At 43.8% G+C, this 19865-nt stretch overlaps 1 protein-coding gene and 1 non-coding gene across 2 annotated transcripts in view; one reads left to right on the top strand and one right to left on the bottom strand.

The window, feature by feature from the left end:
- The window catches only part of ARHGAP10 (Rho GTPase activating protein 10), a 212455-nt gene that overhangs the window by 99411 nt on the left and 93179 nt on the right, over positions 1 to 19865 (top strand). Inside the window, exons 11-13 of the mRNA XM_049770194.1 lie at positions 3707 to 3788; positions 6244 to 6280; positions 9731 to 9796. Coding sequence (XP_049626151.1) covers positions 3707 to 3788; positions 6244 to 6280; positions 9731 to 9796 — 185 coding nt within the window. The remainder of the gene's footprint in view (positions 1 to 3706; positions 3789 to 6243; positions 6281 to 9730; positions 9797 to 19865) is intronic.
- On the bottom strand, positions 16170 to 16302 carry LOC126005114 (small nucleolar RNA SNORA51). Its single transcript, XR_007494291.1, has one exon. It is a non-coding gene; the product is annotated as a small nucleolar RNA SNORA51 (small nucleolar RNA).

The following is a 19865-nucleotide window of genomic DNA, read 5'->3' as shown; positions in this document are numbered from 1 at the left end:
GATCTTGAATACTCCTAGGTTGTCCTAGGGCCCCTAGGGGAATCCCCACATTGAGAGAGGTTTCTCCATTCCCCCAAAAGCTATTAGAGTGATGCCTTCACTCTGAGTAAAAATCCAGGCAGATTGCTTGTGTCATCTCTAAAAAGTATGTGATTGATAGGTTGGTGTTTAACCTTCCACCCAAGAACTGTCATGAAAATAGGTTGTAATGTTCTAATTTCTTTTTTTTTTTTTTGTTTTTTTTTGGGCCACACCCTGTGACGCTCAGGGGTTACTTCTGGCTATGCGCTCAGAAGTTGCTCCTGGCTTCTTGGGGGACCATACGGGACGCCGGGGGATCGAACCGCGGTCCGTCCTAGGCTAGCGCAGGCAAGGCAGGCACCTTATCTCCAGCGCCACCGCCCGGCCCCGCAATGTTATAATTTCTATAGGGTTTCAGAGTGATTTGCTTTCCAGTGCATGACTTGATAATGTGCTGGCCTGGTTTGTTTTTTCCTTTATAGAGAAGCGTCCAGGTTTTCCCAGGAGTTTTCCTTTTCCTATGGTTTATTCCTCTCCCTTTCCCCTCTTATCTGATCAGAAGTCTACCTCTATTCCAGGGTCTCCCAAACTTTTCACTGTCTCTCTCCATTTGGTTCTCTGTATATTTTCTTACTTGATCCCTTTTAGAGGATGGAAGGAAACACATCTTCACATACATTGATTGGACTCAGTGGGGAGAGCACTAATAGAGAAGTGGCTGATGCAGTCTACTGAGACCGACTTCTTTGACTCTATGTGGGTCAGGATAGATCTAATACTTAATCGTCTTTAAAAATACATATATAGGGTCCGAGACATAGCACAGCAGTAGGTCATTTGTCTTGCATGCGGTCAACCTGGGACGGACCTGTTTTCTATTTCTGTTCTTCTGAGCCTGTCAGGAGTGATTTCTGAGCACAGAGCCAGGAAGGAATAACCCCTGAGTGCCTTCAGACATTGCCCCAAAACAAAACAAGCAAGCAAACAAACAAAACTTATATACTGGGGCTGGAGCTATAGTACAGTGGATGGGATTTTTGCCTAGCATGTGGCCGACCCAAGTTCAGTTACTGGCTCCTGAGGTTTGATCAACATGGACCCATGAGCACAGCCAGGAGTAACCCTGAGCACTGTTGGGTATGGCCCCAAAACGAAAAACTAACCCAAAAAACAAATACCCAAAGAAACACTATATATGTATAGGCTGGAGCTATAGTACAGCGGGTTGGGCACTTGCCTAATACACAGCCAGCCTGGGTTTTAATCCCTAGCATCCCATATGGTCCTCGAGCACCACCATTAGGAATTCTTGAGTCTCCATGCAAGCCAGAAGTAAGTCCTGAACCCTGCTGTTCATGGCCTCTAAAGAAAACAAACAATTCTGTATTTCCTTATGAAAATCTAAGACTCAAAACTCCAAGTGGTCAGTATATTTAATGATGCATTGCTTTCAGTACTGAAATTTGAGATGTGTCTTTACTGCTGCAGTGACAGTAGAGTGGGCAGGACACTTGATTTGCATGTGACTGACCCAGGTTAAATCCTGGCACCAGAGAAACTTCCCTGAAACTGTTAGATGTGAATCTTGACACAGCTAGGTTGGCCCCCAAAACAAAAAACAAAATATGTCTCTTACTCCCTGAAGTGTCATTTTGCTTCATGATTTCCTAGTAGAGTTGGTGATGAGCACTTAGGTAAAAGATGTGGAGCTGTTGGGGCCGGGCGGTGGCGCTAAAGGTAAGGTGCCTGCCTTACCTGCGCTAGCCTAGGACGGACCGCGGTTCGATCCCCCGGCATCCCATATGGTCCTCCAAGCCAGGAGCGACTTCTGAGCGCATAGCCAGGAGTAACCCCTGAGCGTCACCGGGTGTGGCCCAAAAACCAAAAAAAAAAAAAAAAAAAAAAAAAAAAGATGTGGAGCTGCATAGTTCATATGTGAAATTGTATGAATCACTGTAAACCACTGTGCCTTAATAAAATGCATTTAGTGGAAAAAAGGAACTGGTGCAAACCCAGGCCAGCTACATTTCCTTCCTGATACTGATGTGAGTGCGGAGAAGTCTGCTCTGGCCCCAGAACTCCTGCACTGTCGTCTGGACTAGTTGCTTTACCCCCAGACTTATGTAACCTGTGAGGAAGGGCTGCAGGAATTGCTGCTGGGGAATATGTCTGTCATGAATTAATTCTCAAACACCCCATTGTTTTGCGTTCCGTGTTATTATTTGTCACAGAAGGAGCAGAAATATAATTCTTTCTCTGTTGGTGCCACGTCTCTCTGGCCTTTTTGTGGCTCTTGGTGTCACCAGGAGCTCGGTGGCGGCTCCCAGCCTGAGTCATTGGTGCTCTGGGCAAGGCTCAGAGTGATGCTTGTGGGTGGATGCCATGTGGGGTTTCTATTCAGGTTTCTATTCAGACTTGGCTGCTGGATAGTTGGCCTCTGGCCCCTTCCACACTCAGGAGCTATAATTTTTTTCCCATAACATTTTTTCCTCTCCCCTCATAATTCTTTAAACTCAGCATCAGTCAACACTTTCCCCCCTTGGGTTCCAATCACTCTAGAACTGACATTTGTCATATCTGACGCCGCTGTCTTCTGCAGGTGTGATATGGACTGAGCCAAATCACAGCCCTCCCTTTGGGTAAACATTAGTCTCATAATATTCCCATATTACTATTCCCATAATTTATTCTCATAATATTATTCTTGTAATATTCTCATAATAAGCAGTAGAAGGCCTAAGGGGAAACCCAAAGTGGGTTCTCCTTCTGGCCACAGAACAGCCTCTTGGGGTGAGAGCAGACCATCCACCCATTATTCTTGGGATATTGGGATTTGTTTATGTTGTTCTCTGGGGGAGTCACACCCAGCGGTGCTCAGGGGTTACTCCTGGTTCTTCACTCGTGGGTCACTCTTGGTGGGCTCAGGGGACTTTATGGATGCTAGGGATTGAGTTTGGGTGGTTGGGCAGATGCAAGGCTTGCTCACTGTACTATTGCTCTAGCCCAAGTGTCTGTAACAATTGTTAAACTGTGGTCGGTTCCTTGGGTAGAAAGCAATTGCCATAGCAGTTCCGAGTGGGAGAATGGCTGGAGCAGGTGAATGGGTCCCCTGCAAACAGATCAGACAACAGCGGCAGCTCCCTCTCTGGGGTAGAGACGCACAGGGAAAGGAATAGGGTGTGTGGGGCTGAGAGATCCTCGGCCTGGGGTACAGAACTGAGATCCTCAAGAGGGAGGGGAAGGAAGTGCTGCTGCTTGGGGACCTGGGAGGTAATGGGCCTCAGATTTGCACACCCAGGTCAAGTCCTACCCAGTGGTGGTCCCCCACTTGCAGCACTGCCAGAAAACATGGCATATACTATTTTAATAGTATATGTTATGTATATTTTTCACAATTAAAAATTTACAAAATTCACAGCAGGGAGGGCATTTGCCTTGCACACAGCTGGCCCTGGTTTGATCCCAGGCATTTTATATGGTTCCCCAAGCCTGATTCTTGAGCCACAGACCCAGGAATAACCCCTGAGCACCACCAGGTGTGACCCCCAAAACCACAAAACAAAACAAATTACAAAAACAATATTGATTTACTTCTTGGGTCCCAATCATTTGGAGGAGCAAGGGTCAGGCTGGCTGGGGAGACATGGTTGTAAACCTAACAGCTCTTTCCTTTTCATGTTTCCAGGCCCGGTGTGTCCTTGACCATGCAGGCATTCTCGGAAGAGGAGAGGAAGCAGTGGCTGGAGGCGCTGGGTGGAAAAGAAGCAGTAAGAGTAACTGGGTTGTTGGGAGCTTTATTTCATATCCTTGAGCCTGTTGGGGGTCATTGCTGTGGGCTTTGTGCTGTTGTCCTTATTGTCCCTTTTGTCACTGGCCTTCACTTTCTTCTTAATAATATATATTATCTCAGAACTTGAGTTGTAGCAAATGAGCCTCATGGCAGAGGCCTCGATCAGCAGTTTTGTTTGACTTCTTTTTTGGAGGCCACACCTGGTGGTGCTCAGGGGTTACTCCTGGCTCTGCACTCAGGAATCACTCCTGGTGGTGCTCGGGTTACTAGATGGGATGTCAAGATCCAATCTGGGTCAGCTGTGTGCAAGCACCTTACCTGGTGTCCTGTTGCTCAGGTCCCTGATTTCTTTGAGTGTCCCACTGGCTCCAGTGCTGGAGGAAAAGTCACCAGGACTCATAGTGTCTTCAGTCCTTTCCTGGTGGGGTTTGGATGATGAAGAGAGTGAACCCAGTTGCCTGGGCCTGATGGCCTGGGACTGCCAGTGAGAGCAGTGAAGATGCCAGCTGCAAGTGATGCTGTAATGATGTGGCTTGGTTGAGTAGTCAGTGGCCACCTGTGGGTAGTTTCACAGGCCTGGCTGAGGGATCTCCGTAACCCCCTGTGAGAGAAATATGAATCACAGCAGAGATAGACAAGTGTTGCAAATCAGCCCTTGATGGGGTTGACTGATGGAGGGATGGAGGGTGAGGTCTTTCCCTTCCAGCTCGGAGCACGTGTCTGCCACCCTGTTCAGCCGCCGGTCCTGAGGTGAAGCAGCGGGTAAACAGCTCGCAGACAGTCAGGCTTGTGGAAATATTAGCTTTATCCGGAGGACAAGACTGAAGCCCAACGCCTCAGCATTTGTTCCAGCCAAAAGCCCTTCGCCTTCCACAGACCCTTGTTTTTATCCCCCAGAATCAGGTACCACCCAATGGTGGGATTAGATACCACCCAATGGTGGAAGCAGAATCAGGTACCACCCTAGGGTGGGGGCAGGATGCCAGGTCACACCCTAGGGTAGGGCACAATCACTGATCAGGGTAGGGTCAGTAACATCATAATCCCATTAAAATGTTGACATACACAACAGACAAGGATCACCTCGATTTTGTGATTCTAATAAATGGCCCATGTAGGAGCCAGGGGCCCTTTTCTGGGAAACATTAACCTTTCAGCCTGGGATAAGAAAAGTTATAATGAGGGGCTGGAGTGATAGTACAGCAGGTGGCAGGTGCTTGCCTAGCACACGGCTGAACATAATTCTGTCCCTGGCATTCTATATGGTTCCTAGAACCTGCTAGGCATTTCATGGGGCATCACCCACATCTCTGAGTGTGTTTATTGGCGGGTTGTGAAATGTTTACCCCTCAGCACAGAGCCAGGATTAAGCCCTGAGCACAGCCAATGTGGCCCCAAATCCAAAAAAGAAAAATAATAATGAAAGGAAATGAGAGCCTGGTTGAAAAATGGGAAAGGATAGGAAACATGGAGGCAGAACAGAGTGTAGGAAATAGGCCAAGGGCTCTGGAATATTTTGGCTAACACGGGTGCTGATCCTGATAAGGACCTTGTGGCCAGTTGTGTGGGATTCCAGCTGGGGAGGTGCACCTGGGTGTTCATTCCAAAAGGAAATCTCAGCTGGGGACTCCTGGCCCTTTGGGCTTCCCCAGGATACTCTAAGGGAGTGAAGTGGCATTACTTTAAAGGTCACAGCCCATCTGGTAGATAAGGGAGGCCTGGAAAGGAAGGGAGGCGGTCACATGGGAGGAAGGCTGAACAGCCCTGACCATGAGGGGCAGTTCTGAGTGCCACACAGCTGGCCACTGCTGAAGTGAGGTGAGCATTTGGTCTCTGGTACATGGCTTGAGATGGAGTCTGCTGGCACCTCTAGGACTTTCTAGTCATTTATTGCCTTTTGGGCCAGAATTCTCTCGAGCACCATGATGCTGGCTCAGCACTTGCTGTTTCTTGCCATTGGGCATCTCCAGGAATAGTGCTCGGTTTGGTTGGACATGCAGACCTTGAGTGTCGACAGTAATTATTGCTATGGGTACATGCAGTGCAGGGAGAGGTCCTGCTGGGACATACCCTTCCTGGGCACCCCAGGGTGAACTGAGCCTTCAGTAAGTGCTGTGTGTGATACAGTGGGGACCAAAGGCTCTTCGTTCACCCCCTTTTGGGGATCTGAAGCAACTTCTGTGCCATTCTTGGCCTCTGTGCCATTCTTGGCCTATGCTGCGATTTGGAATACCCATAAACCAACTGAGGTTCCCGAGGTCTCTGGCCCTCTGTGTTCTTTTCCTCCCTTTTCTCAGTTCCTTGAGGTGTTGGAGCCCCTCATGGGGCGTCACCTACCATCTCTAAGTGTGTTTATTGGCAGATTGCGAAATGTTTCTGGACTGGCTCCGTGGATGTGCTAACAATACTGTCTTGTTTTCTCCTTTCACCAGCTGTACCCCAGAGCCATCCTCCCGAGGCCCGAAGGAAGTAAGTGCACCTTTCTCGAGCAGTGCATCTGCTCGGGATTCGTCAGTTTTCCCTCATGACTTTTCACCCCTTTTCACCATTCCTTCTTCCCACCCCCTTTCCTTCCCACCTTCCTGTTGCCTCCTCTTCTCTTTGTTTTTCTATCCCTCCTCTCCCTTTTCTCTTGCCTTTGTATTATTTTTGTGTAGAGAAAAATAAGATGAAAGCATGTTTTTTGGGGAACAGTGTTTTTGCTAAGCAGCAAGAAACACTTTTTTTTTTAAATACCGTGAATTATAGAACCTTAAACAGTAAACCACCATTCAGTTTTTCCCTGTTCTCTTTGCTTAGCACAAAACCTCCTTAGTTTATAGCCATGACTGTGTCCTCTGAGTGCCAAGAGTTACAATGATTATTTGCTAGTTGTAAATGCGGCTACAGCATTCCTTCCCTGATTCCATTTTTGAAATAAGAATTATCTTCTGGGCCCGGAGAGATAGCACAGCGGCGTTTGCCTTGCAAGCAGCCAATCAGGACCAAAGGTGGTTGGTTCGAATCCTGGTGTCCCATATGGTCCCCCGTGCCTGCCAGGAGCTTTTTCTGAGCAGACAGCCAGGAGTAACCCCTGAACAATGCCGGGTATGGCCCAAAAACCAAAAACCAAAAAAAAAGAATTATCTTTTTTTATAAGATGCATATATTCCAGCCTAAGCATAGGCATCTATATTTGAAAAATACTGTATTTTCAAAGTGGATCTTTCCTATTACACAGATCATCTGTTTTAAATTCCTTGTGAAAATAATAAAGTATTTTAAATGTTCTAAGCATTGTATATATATAATATGAAATCCTTAAACACAATGCCTAAATAGTATTTTTAAAGCATGTTTAAAAGTTTTTCTTCAGTTATGGAAAAACTTGTGTTACTTCTCCAACTGCAGTAATTTAAGAACGTTTACCCATAAATATAACTGAAAAACAAATCCTGAATTATTGTTAGAAATTTCACAAAATATATGTTAATGATTTCTAGATAGCTTTCTCTGGAAGATTTGTATCTTTTTTCTCTGCTGTTGAAAGTGTAATAATGTTTTGATGATACACTGATGATTTATTCATTTTCTGTCCAAATATTTCATATGTGCTCCTATTTATGACAAAATTCTCATTAGACAGGAAATAATTGATCTTCAGCTTAAAAAGTTGTTTCTAGGTAGTTTATGCAATTGTCAATGGGATTTTTTTTTCATTTTTATATTAGTGTATAGAAGTGGAATAGATGATTTTTTATTGACTTTTGTATATTTTTTTTGTTGGTGGTGGTAGATGGGGTCCTCACTTGGTGGTCCTCAGTGGCTACTCTGGGATCAGTGCTCAGGGCTTGCTCCTGGCAGTGCTCAGTTGATCAACACCAGGTCTCCTGTTTGCCAGCTGTGCCCTGAAGCCCTGGTCCATTATCTGGCAATTTGAAATGATTTGCATTATTTGGACAGGTTTTAAATTTTCTAAATGCCAGAAATATTGGAAGTGTTTCTCCTTCTTTTCCAATTTGTATGCTTTTATCTCTCTCCTGCCCAAGAAAGTATAGTATTGGGTAAAGGTTTATGTTAAGGTGGTAAGGTGGTGTCCTTGTTCTGTGTTTTGATCTTCAAGGGAAGACTTACTATTTAGTCCTCAAGTTCCTAGACTCAGTTTGGCTTACTGCCGTATTTTCGGTGTCCCCAGAAGCATCTTCTTTAAGTTCCCTGAGAGAAAGCACCCCTCACCCTCCCCAATGAACCTGAGGATTTCTGGATTTTTTTTGGGGGGGGGGTCACACCTGGTGACGCTCAGAGGTTACTACTCCTGGCTATGTGCTCAGAAATCGCTCCTGGCTTGGGGGAGACGACCATATGGGACGCCGAGGGATCAAACCGTGGTTTGTCCTAGGCTAGCACACACAAGGCAGATGCCTTACTGCTTGCGCCATTGCTTTGGCCCCCTTTCTGGCCGTTTTGATCCTTCTAGACCTCCCAGGCTATGAAATTGCCCACTTTCGGACATGCTGACTGAAAATTTTTTAAATAAATTATATATATATATATTTTTTTTTTTTAATTTTTGATTTTTGGCCATACTAGGTGGTGCTCAGGGGTTACTCCTGACTCTGCACTCAGAAATCACTCCTGGGAGTGCTTGGGGGACCATGGCTTGATCAAACCCATATAGATCAAACCCAGATCAGCTGCATGTGCAAAGCAAAATGCCCTACCTGCTGAACTATCCCTCCAGCCCTGACAATGATTTTCTTTGCTGTTTTTGTTGTTTGGGGCCACATCCAGTAGTGTTCAGTGGTTACTCCTGGCTCTGTGCTTAGGGATCAATTCTGGCGGTGATCAGGAGTCCACATGGGATGCTGGCCCTTAAGAATGAATTTGCTATTGCTGATCCTGTAGGACCTTTGTGATGCTGACATCTCTTCCAAACTCTTCCCTCTGGATTGTTGAGGTTTTTCTTTTTTTCTTGTAACATCAAATGCTTGTTGAATTTTTTCCTATGTTCTCTATCTTTTCAGCTGATCGTTGGATTTGTGATGTCCTGGGATGAAGCCCAGGGTCTTACACAAGAAAGGCCATCCCAACTGCAATAATTTTTCCTTTTGAATCTTCCATGCAGTACTTAGGAAGCCTTGGGCGTCCTCCATGAAATGCCCAACCCACTGAGTATTTGACTCCGCTTTGGCCCTGTGGTACCTGGTTTGCCCAGGCCAACCTTCTGATGCTTGTGGGAGTCTCCAGGCCACATCTTGGGTGGTTGGCCCAGAGCTGACTTTATGCAAGCTATTGTCCTCTCCTCTGTGTCAAATCTCTGTTTTGTTAATGCATACATATGGTGATTAATAATTAGGTATGAGAGCCAGAGAGATAGCACAGTGGTTATTTTAGGCCAACTCAAGGCAGACGTGGGTTTGAATCCTGGCATCCCATTTGGTGTCCTCCAAGCCTGCCAGGAGATATTTCTGAATCCAGAGCCGGGAGTAACCCCTGATTACTGCCAGTGTGTCCCCAAAACAAACAACAACAACCACCACAACAACATAATTAGGTGTGGGATGTCCTTGCATCTCTGGAATATATCTCAGTTGGACCGTCTTTTAATATTTTGTTGAATTTGGTCATTTATTTTTTAGCATTTTTACCTCTAAGTTTATTAGAAACCATGGTATTTTCTTTTGTAACTTCCTCTGGCTTTTCTGTCAGAATAATGCTCTTCTTTTAAATAAGTTTGACTTGGTCCCTCTCCTGTTCTTTTGGAAAAGTTTGAGAATTGGGGTTAATTCTTTTTTTTTTTTGGATTAATTCTTTTGGCAGAATTTTACCAGTGACTTTTTAAAAAAGAGTGAATTAGATTGAATTTAAATAGTTAAGTGTTTATGTTTTAAGGGAGGAAAACTTAAGCTCTATGCCCTTAATATTTTATAATTCTTTCAGGTGCACAGTTGGATAAGATGGGATTCACAATTCTCAGAAAATGCATAAGTGCTGTTGAAACACGAGGTAACATGATTGAATCATTTTATTCATGAAAGGCTTATAGGTATGTAAACTAAGAGCCATTTCACACACTTATGTCATGCCCAAGTGTTGTAGAATTAAATTGAAGGAATGTAAAATAAGGCGTAGATGGTGCCAGAGATTCACTTTTTTCTTCTACAATGAAAGAGTGGAATTTTCCTCTTTTACTTACTATTTTTCTCCCCTGGACTGAAACCTAAAGTGATTGTTAAATCAACTTGGCATTTGTATTGGGTCACCACCAGACACCAATTTCTGTTCTTACTTAGTTAAAGGAGCTCCATATTCTGTTGCCTTTTTGGCCTCCATGAACTAAGTATCTTCATTGACTTAACATCCAAATTGTTGTAGTTTGACAAATAGGAATGGTTTTATAATCACCACTGTAATCAGGGAAGAGTTCTAAACCCACTTCTTTCAATTCCATTGTTCCCCTTTGCAGTCAAGCCATATTCTCTCACTGGCCCCTGGAAACCACCCAGCTTATTTTATTATTTTGCTAAAGCATATTATAAAAATGGAATAACACTCAATGCCTAGAATTGTATTTTTTTTTTAGCAAAATGATTTTGAGATTTATCTTGTTGGGTATTAATGCATTTCCTTGATTTGTGAAGATACTGTTACTTGTGTGCCTATTGATAAGTATTTGGGTTGTTTTTGTTTTAACTTCAAGGAAAATTAACTCCTCCTTCAACTAAGACAACAAAGGCCTTTTCTTTATTTTTTTTCTAAGAAAAGATGATATACCCTTGTTACTTTTTTGCTGTTCTAACCACCTTTGGAGAAACCCAGTGTTAAGCATTGCAAAGTTCTGTCTTTTGAAGGTCAAATTTTCCTTTGTCTAGAGAACAAGTGAATTATGGATGAACTGAATATTTAATTTACTCTCTTGCATTGTATGTCCTAGTCCGACTTTGGATGGGTTAGTGGGCCCAAGCATTGTACACATGCTTTCTGTCTGCACAAATCTTTGTTCCAAAGCCAGGACGGCCACCTGTGAAATGAGACTGGCGGGTAGCAGATGGATATGAGCTGTTTTATGATTTGGGGATTATAATAAAAGAGTTGCTCACAAAGATAATAAAAATCCAGGCTGCAGAGAACCTTTTCATCTCTTACTCTCTTCAGAGACAATTTAGGCTCTGATCGGTTTTCATTCATTTTAACCAACCATGAAGTTGGACCGGCAGAGTTCTTAATTTACTTTACGCTGCAGAAATTTATAGAATTTAGAGGAAGAAATGCTACCGTTTTCATATCTTTGACATCATCATTTGTATTTTCTTTTTCCCTTGAATCTCTTAGTGAGACTGAATGATACAGTTACCTTATGAGTGTGATTTATCCTTTCTGCCCTGTGACCAGGAGAAAAGCCAGGTGACTGATTCCTGGTGGGGCTGGGCATTCTCATGGCTTTTGAACAGAATGATTATATGGAATTATAAATAGATACATCCTTGCATATTTTTGGGGGTTTTTATCTCAGTGTCCTGAATGTTCTCAGTCAAACCAGGCCCACATTTTAGTGCAAGACCTTGAGGATATGAAGTAATTTGGGCCTACAGTATAGGGTCTCCCTCAGCATCCTTCGGGTACTAGGGTGCCTCTAAGGCTGTACCCAGCAGTGCTCAGGGGATATTATGGTATCTGTGATTGACTGTCACTGCTTGCCGAGTATGGCAAGTGCCTTAGCCCCTATATTATCCATTTGACCCCTCTTGGGTTTTTTGGTTGTTGTATGTTTGTTTTGGAGCCACACCTGCAGGCTCAGGACTGACTCCTATTTCTATGCTCAGGATTGACTCCTGGCAGTGCTCAGGGGGACTGTATATAGTGCCAGGGATTGAAACCAGGTCAGCCATACACAAAGCAAATGCCCCACCACTGTACTTTGGCTCTTAGATGTTTTTTTAAACAGTGTAATGAGGCTACACATATTAAGGTAAAAAGCTTTTATTTTTTCCATTCTAATTTTTTCCTATTAAAAATATTCTCATTAATGAAGCAAAAAAAAAAGCAAGTTAAAAATGTTTTTGTTAAAAATTTTTTTGTTGTGAAAGGGCTTCTAATGATTGGTGCCTTTTAATTTAAGTAGAGTAACAGACTAAAAATAGTTAAGTGTCAGCTGTTGGATGATGTTATTAAGAATGGTAGAGAGCTGTGTTCAATTTCTGAAGCTTTAATTCTAAATCAGAAAGTTCCTTTAAGGAACACAGCATTCAAGGATTTCTTCTAAATCAGTCATCAAAGCTACTGATTTTTGATGCTGAATAATAGCACTAACAACAATTTTTTGGGGGGACACACCCAGTAACGCTCAGAGTTTACTCCTGGCTTTATGCTCAGAAATAACTCCTGGCTTAAGAGACCATATGGGATGCTGGGCATTGAACCCTAGATCCTTCCTGGGTCAGCTGTGTACAAGGCAAATGCCCTACCTCTGTGCTATCGCTCTGACCAACAACAATAATTTTTACTGTAATTAGCCAGGATTGAGAAAGCTTGTGTTCCTGCAAATGTTGGGGGCTTAAGAAACACGCAGCCCAATACCTCGTTCTAGTTCTCATGGGTGGCATTTGCCTTTCACCTGTCCTGGCCTGATAGGGCTCTTGGTTGCTTTTCTGTATTAGCACTTGGCTAGGGGAAAACTGCTCTTGAGGATCCAAGTAGCGAGTGAATGCTCAGTCTTGAATGGACTTTTATTTGTACGGTGATTGGTCAGGAATAGCCAGAAGGTTCCACTGAGCCCCAAAGAGTCTAGGTAGATGACTCTGCCAGGAGCCTGGAACAGAGGAGAGGGAATCAGAGAAGAGCATGGATAACCCTGGTGCCCTTCATGGACCAGCATGTTCAGAGGCATTGAGTAGAAAACTGAAGAATACTGTGGTGGGGAATGGGGATGTTGGTGGTTTTTGTGGGGCATTCCTGGCTCTGTGCTCAAGGATTACTCTTGGCTTTGCTGGGGGTGGGGGGGAGTATATGTGGTGCTGGGGATTCAAACCTGGGTTGGCTGCATGCAAGGCAAGCTCCTTACCACCTGGACTATGTCTCTGGCTCCAAAGAATGACTTTTGATGATTGTGCTTTGAACTTGACCGTCATAGTTTGCACTCAATAAAAATGGCAGTTCTGGTAGGCAGCTTACTCTCCATGTGAGGGAGAAGACTTCCATACTATACATTTTTCACCCTCAGCTTGGTTGGATTATTTCATGTGTGACTCTGATTCAGACTCATTCACCTGGGGTTGGAGATATAGCACATGGGTATTGTGTTCTGTTGCACTAAAAATTACCCAACCTAACCCCATGAAAAAAAACATAATGCAATTGTGTGTATGTTTGTGTTGGAGAAAAATATTCTCATCCCCCCATGTACATGAAAGAATGAAGGAGGGAGTTTTCTCATTTCTCATTTGCCTTTATTTGGGGTGAGGCATTTCTTCCTTTTTTTTGTCCTAAGAGAGCACTCATAGATCATTTCTGATGGGGAGTGGGGGGACCATACGGGGTGTTAGGTTCAAACTCAGGTTTGCCGTGTACAAGGCAAGTACCCTTTCCACTGTACTATCACTGTAGGCCTCTCTCTGGTGCTCCAAAGAACACTCAGCTGTTAGTGCTCACCTGCTATAAATATTCAGGAAGGTGGTGCTTTTTGCTCCAGTATTTCAAAATTCGTTGAAAATGCCACCATGGCTGTATTACGTGTTCCTACTGATTGAATATTATAGGGAGCATTTATGCTTCTCAGTGTACTTTCAAGGAACAGCTGTTGTATGGGTTTTTATGTCTTTTTTTTTTTTTTTTTTTGGGTCACACCCGGCAGTGCTCAGGGGTTACTCCTGGCTCTATGCTCAGAAATTGCTCGGGGGACCATATGGAATGCCGGGATTTGAACCACCGTTTTTCTGCGTGTAAGGCAAACGCCTTACCACTGTGCTATCTCTCTGGCCCTAGGTTTTCATGTCTTACTGAATTGTTAGCATATATTTTGAGGAGGATTTTGGACCACAGCGCGTGGTGCTCAGGAGTCACCCCTGACAATGCTCGGAGACCCTGTGTGGTGCCAAGGTTTCAGATGAGGATTGGCAGGAAACAAGAGAAGGGCTTGACTCCTGTATTATATCTCGAGCCAACATTTTTTTTTTCCTTGAATTACAGGCACTGTTTTGGGACAGAGAAATACACATCTTGTTACATGTGATAAGACTCTTAGGAACCTAGTGCTTGGAAAGTATTATAGTTATAGTATAGTTATAGTTATTAGTTCAATGACTAACTCCCCTTGCCGAAGAGGAAAAGATAGAGTTGTTTTTTTTTTTTTTTCTGGAACTACAAAGCACTTAGCTTTTCAGGTGCATTGTGTAATATGCAACTAGAATTTGACTCCTTTTCCTTAGAAACATCTTTTGCATAACTTTCAAAAAAAAAAAGGTCATCTAAAACTAAACTTGTCTACCATGCTTGTTTATGAAACAGCTCTGAAAAAGTCTTCCATTATAAGTGGATTCCCAGACTCCCAAAACTAGGATCTGGGTGAGATGTGGGTCTGGAAGCAAACGTCAATACAGGAAATAATCCACACAGTGAAAGGGTGCAAGAATGGATTCAGTTTTGGAACACTCATGCCAGGAATCTTTTTTTTTTTTTTTTTTTTTTTGGTTTTTGGGCCACACCCGTTTGACGCTCAGGGGTTACTCCTGGCTATGCACTCAGAAGTCGCTCCTGGCTTGGGGGACCATATGGGACACCGGGGATCGAACCGCGATCCGTCCTAGGCTAGTGCTGGCAAGGCAGACACCTTACCTTTAGTGCCACCGCCCGGCCCCTCATGCCAGGAATCTTACCACACAAGCCTTCAGCTCTTAAGAAGGAAAGCAGCTTAGTGGAGGAAAACTGAAGAATCAGCCCTTGCCTTCCTGAAACCTGGGTTTTTATTCCCAAAAACTAGGCCACACTTTAGGGTGAAGAAGGATTACCAAATAGGGAGTGATCATGTGATTCCATACCAGATCATACCCTAGGGTGGAGTATGAATACTGATAACCAGTAATCCAACATTCCATTTGGAACCTTCACTGTAGTTTCTAGGACTAGACAAAGTTTTCCCTGTCACTTTGTCTAGTGCAAGGTGTGAAGTCCTGGGTTGGTTGGCAGGAGCTGCAGGTGAGATGTGACTGAAAGGCAGAATTTTGAGGACTTTGAGAAACTTCCCCGAACTTGGCTTGAGGACTTTTCTGTTTCCAGAACACTTCTGGGATCGTGGGGTGTCTCTAGCAAGCAGAGGAGAATTTCTGCTCTTTGAGGTTGGGAAGACACCCTCAGGAGTTGGCATTTGTCACCTGGAGCCAGTTATGTGCAGAGTGAAGGGAAGGAAGAACAGCTGTTCCCAGAGCATCCTGGGCCTGTCACTGGGCTTTCTGGCTCTTGTGGCTGTTGTTATCTTAAGTGGTGTGAGATACATATGGGCAGACCCACAGTCTAGTCCCAGCCTGAGGTCGATGCAGTGCCATGGAATCTGCAGAAATGCAAATAGAAAATGGAAACATGGAAACCAAGCAAGAACTATGGTCTCAATAGAGAGGTTTTATTAGTTGGGTATAATAAGCCTCCCAATGAGTGGTGGGATGGAATGAATATGGTCAAATAGTCCATCTGTTTTGCCAGTGTCCCTTTTTGTTTTGCCATGTTCCCTTTGGATTCTGGAATTAAGCTTGTTAGATTCAAGACTCAGTCCAGACTCATTGTGCTCTTAGACTCACCAGGGAGTGTAGATTTCAGAGGAATTTAAAGCAGTTTTGCATCCTGAACTCCAACATTAGAGTGAGTTTGTTCCATAAATGATCTGGGTCTTGACTTTAATTGTATATAATAGAGGTGAAACCCCCACACTCCCCCTTTTGTTTGTTTCTGTGGATGTAAATCCCAAGTCTCAGGTGTGCAGAGTTTGCGCCTGCCTCTTCAGATGCTTTGGAAGGAGAGGAGAGTGCTTGAAACATTGGCATTTTGGAAGTGCTCAATGTATGTGAGTAATTGTCTAGAGCTCAGTGTTAATTGTGGCTAGTTGTAATTAACTGGTTGCATTTATTGATTTAGGGCTTTGGGGGCAGGAAGGGACTTTGTTTTCAGCTTTTTATTAGCAACTTGCACGGGAAATTAATCACCCAAGTTCACTTTACTGGGTAACTGTTCAGTGACTCCCAGCTTGTTTGCCTTTGTCTCCTGTCCTTCGAGTCTTGTGGACAGACATCTGGACAGGAAAGTACCTAGAGCAGTAGAATGATCATAGATGGGAAAGCAAAAGGACACTCAGGAATGAAGACTTTGACTTTTATTGTCATTTATTTATTTATTTATTTGGCCCCCAATTCACAATACAGACCAGGCAAAGGGCCTAAGTTGAGGTGTATATGAGGTGCATTTACTGTACCTCCTCTTTCTATACAGTCAGAGTAAAGAACACAGCCTGTGGTAAGCATTGGGAGGCCTTATCTTTTATTTTTTTATTTTTTTCCATTACCAATATCCCAAGTGTCCTCTCCCCCCCTCCCCCACTGGCCTGTACTCTAGACAGGCTTTCTAGAAAGCCTATTTAGAAAGACTTTGACTTTTAAATTAGCTTACTTTCCCTAAAAGAGATGGTCTAGATGGGGGCCAGAGAGATAGTATAGGGGTCAGAGTAGTTATATATCGCATGTGGTGACCATGTTTGATTCCAAGCACTACAGATGGTCCCCTGAGCATGTCAGGTGTGATCCCCAAGCTCTGAGCCAGGATTAAGCCCTGAGCACTGTTAGGTGAGACCTCAATGCAAAACCAGAAATAAAGATTATCTATGCTGCTCACCACCATTGGTAGATTCTCCGATTCCACAGTGGCCCTGAACTGAAGAACTAGAAAATGGCAGTGAGGTCCCTTGAGGCATTGGAGGGAACAAAGAAGAGTCAGTGTTTTAGCTTGAGTTTGATTCTGTTTTCTCACTTAGGAAGGTGACATTTTCTCAGCTAACAAGCTTCCCGAATCCTTTCCTGTTTCTGAATGCTACATGGGAGATGCTTGAGTATTTACATTCTAGATGTCCCATGTAGGAGGGCACTGGTTACTTGAGGGGCCAGCTACATTTGAGCTTGTTCATGGAAGCTGGTGGTGATGTGAGCAGGGCTTTGTCTGGGCAGGGAGGGAGCCAGTGTGGCAGCCTGTAGCTGGCCAGAAGGGGACTATGCAGCTGACCTGGAGCTCTTGGCCAAGTACAGCATGGTTTCTGAGACACACAGAGAAGTCCAGGAGAGAGCTATGGGTCTGGGAGGGACAGACACAGTGTAACAGGACTGACATTACCTGTCAATAGCTAATCTCTTTAGCTTTCACCCACGCCTGCTTCCCAGGCATGCTTTGATTTCCACTCAAGTGAAGGGACTGAAACCTGAAGGTTGAAAGTGTTTCCTCTCTTAGTTTGGGTAGCTCAAATCTCATGACAATTTTATTGCTTGAAATCACCTCATACCCTGCTGTTTTGTCGTCATCAACACAGTGGGTGTGTTAAAAATAGTTTAAGAATTCTGCAATTTTATAATAGAATATATTTCTGAAGTTGTGCTATAATTCCCTGAAACAGGGAATTATTTTTGATGCTAAGTACTTACATTTGAAACTCTTCATGTAAACGTGAGTTGTTTTTATTTCACAGAAACTTTCAAAGTTTGTGAATTGCCCAGTGTCTTGGAGGGATGTCAGGGTATGGATGTTTTTATTTTGATAAAACCCAGAGCAGTGGGTAGCTTAATGTGTAGGTCTACAGATATTAGATGTGCCACTTCCTGAGGGTCTAAGTGTATAGACAGAAATTGCATTATTTTTAAATTCACCTTTGATGGGGCCGGAGAGATAGCATGGAAGTAAGGTGTTTCATGCAGAAGGCCATTGGTTTGAATCTCGGCATCCCATATGGTCTCCCGTGCCTGCCAGGAGTGGTTTCTGAGCGTGGAGCCAGGAGTAACCCCTGAGCGCTGTCGGGTATGCCCAAAAACCAAAAACCAAAAAAAAAAAAAAACAAAATTTTTTTTTCACCTTTGACCTGTAACTATATTCACAAGCCAACTCATTGATTTATCTAGTCTCTTTGCTTGCATGTTATGTTTTACCTGGCTGCTTGGTATTTCTTGTTTTTACTTACATTGCTTTCTTCCTTTAATTTTCAAGATTCCTTCAGGGTTAGTTGTTTGTAATTGTGTGTAAGATACACACTAGAAAACATTGAGAAAGATGACTCCTCTATTTTTTTTCTTGATGCATGAGATGGCATTGCCAGAGGAATTTGTCTTTACAATGCGGGTGTGATCTGTAAACCGTGTTTTAGTCATTGTGACAAGTTGTATTACATGATGTTGGCCTCAGGAATGTGGGACCTTTCACCCCTGTTGTCAGCATGTACACGTACTAACACACCGTCCCATTCTTCCAAGTCCTGACGATCCACCCCATTGCATGTCAAGCACTCCTCTGGCAGCCAGGTAAGAGCTGGATTAGTTTTAGTTTCTAGGCTGTGGAATTTGGTATTTCATTTAAAAAATTCTTTTTTGGGTGCCAGAATGATCGCACAGTGATAAGGTATTTATCTTGCACGTGGCCAACCTGGACAGACCTGGGCTCGATTTCCAGCATCCCATATGGTCCCCTGAGCCTGCCAGGAACGATTTCTGATTGCAGAGTCAGGAGTAACCCCTGCCTGAGCACCACTGTGTGTGGCCCAAAAACCAAAAAGAAAAAAAAATTCTTTTTGTATTATGACACCATAATTTTCAAATTTGTTCATAATACTGTTGTTCAGGCATGAAACATTTAAACTTTAATCCACCACCAATGTGACTTTCCCTTCACCAGTGTCATCAGTTTCCCACCCACCACCCCAGCCTGCCTCCTTATAGGCACAGACAGATGTACTTCATATTGTTTGTTACAATCCAAAGGCAAATGAAATGATCAAAACTTAGATCAATAAGGGTCAGTTTGTAATAATTGTTCTATCTCTCAATGGCATTCTGAAAGTCTCTGCCTGAGGATTGACTGAAGTATGGTTATTTCTAGTTGAGCCTTTTGTATTACTGTCGAGGCTCATTGAGCATGCTGGTCTTTTTTTTTGGGGGGGGGGTCACACCTGGCAGCGCTCAGGGGTTACTCCTAGCTCTATGCTCAGAAATCGTTCTTGGCAGACACTGGGGACTATATGGGATGCCAGGATTTGAACCACTGACCTTCTGCATGCAAGGCAAATGCTTTACCTCCATGCTATCTCTCCGGCCCCGATGGTCTTCTATGTAACTCGTCCATCAGATTTGTTGTGAGCCTGTTGAATTGACACTACTATGAAATTTGGAGGTGTCTGGCTGGCCACATGGTCCAGAATCTCTAAATCTAGAATAAATTTGGTGGCTTGGTAGTTTGACAAGGTTAAACTGTGGACCTGTTCCTTTGGAGGAGTGAGGCTTGACTTCAGGCTGCTGTGCTTCAGGCCAAAAGGAGAGTCTATCTACCTGTCCCCAATCCGGGAAGGCGGCAGAGTTTTCAGCCTGGGCCAGACTACCGGGAAGAGTTGTGCCATTGTCTCCTGTCAGAGCCTAATAGAGGAGCTAGACCTGTTTTTTTTTTTTTTTTTTCATTTTTTATTTCTGAGACTTAGATGCCTGCATAACTCTTATGGGGACCGGTTGCCATTAGGAATCACATTTTGTGACGGAACACATCTTTAATCTTTTTCATTTCTCTCTTCTCTCTCTCTTTTTTTTTTTTTTTTTGGTTTTTGGGCCACACCCGGCAGTGCTCAGGGGTTACTCTTGGCTGTCTGCTCAGAAATAGCTCCTGGCAGGCACGGGGGACCATATGGGACACCGGGATTTGAACCAATCACCTTTGGTCCTGGATCGGCTGCTTGCGAGGCAAACGCCGCTGTGCTATCTCTCCGGGCCCTCTCTCTTCTCTTTTGAGTGACATTTTGCATCTCTTTTGTTATGAAGCACTAGCTTATTATGCTTTATTTAGTTTATTCATCAATTTA

This window comes from Suncus etruscus, chromosome 3, assembly GCF_024139225.1.
Source record: "Suncus etruscus isolate mSunEtr1 chromosome 3, mSunEtr1.pri.cur, whole genome shotgun sequence".
Taxonomy (NCBI): Eukaryota; Metazoa; Chordata; class Mammalia; order Eulipotyphla; family Soricidae; genus Suncus; species Suncus etruscus.
Note: the sequence above shows the minus strand (reverse complement) of the source record. Positions and strands in the feature narration are given on the sequence as shown.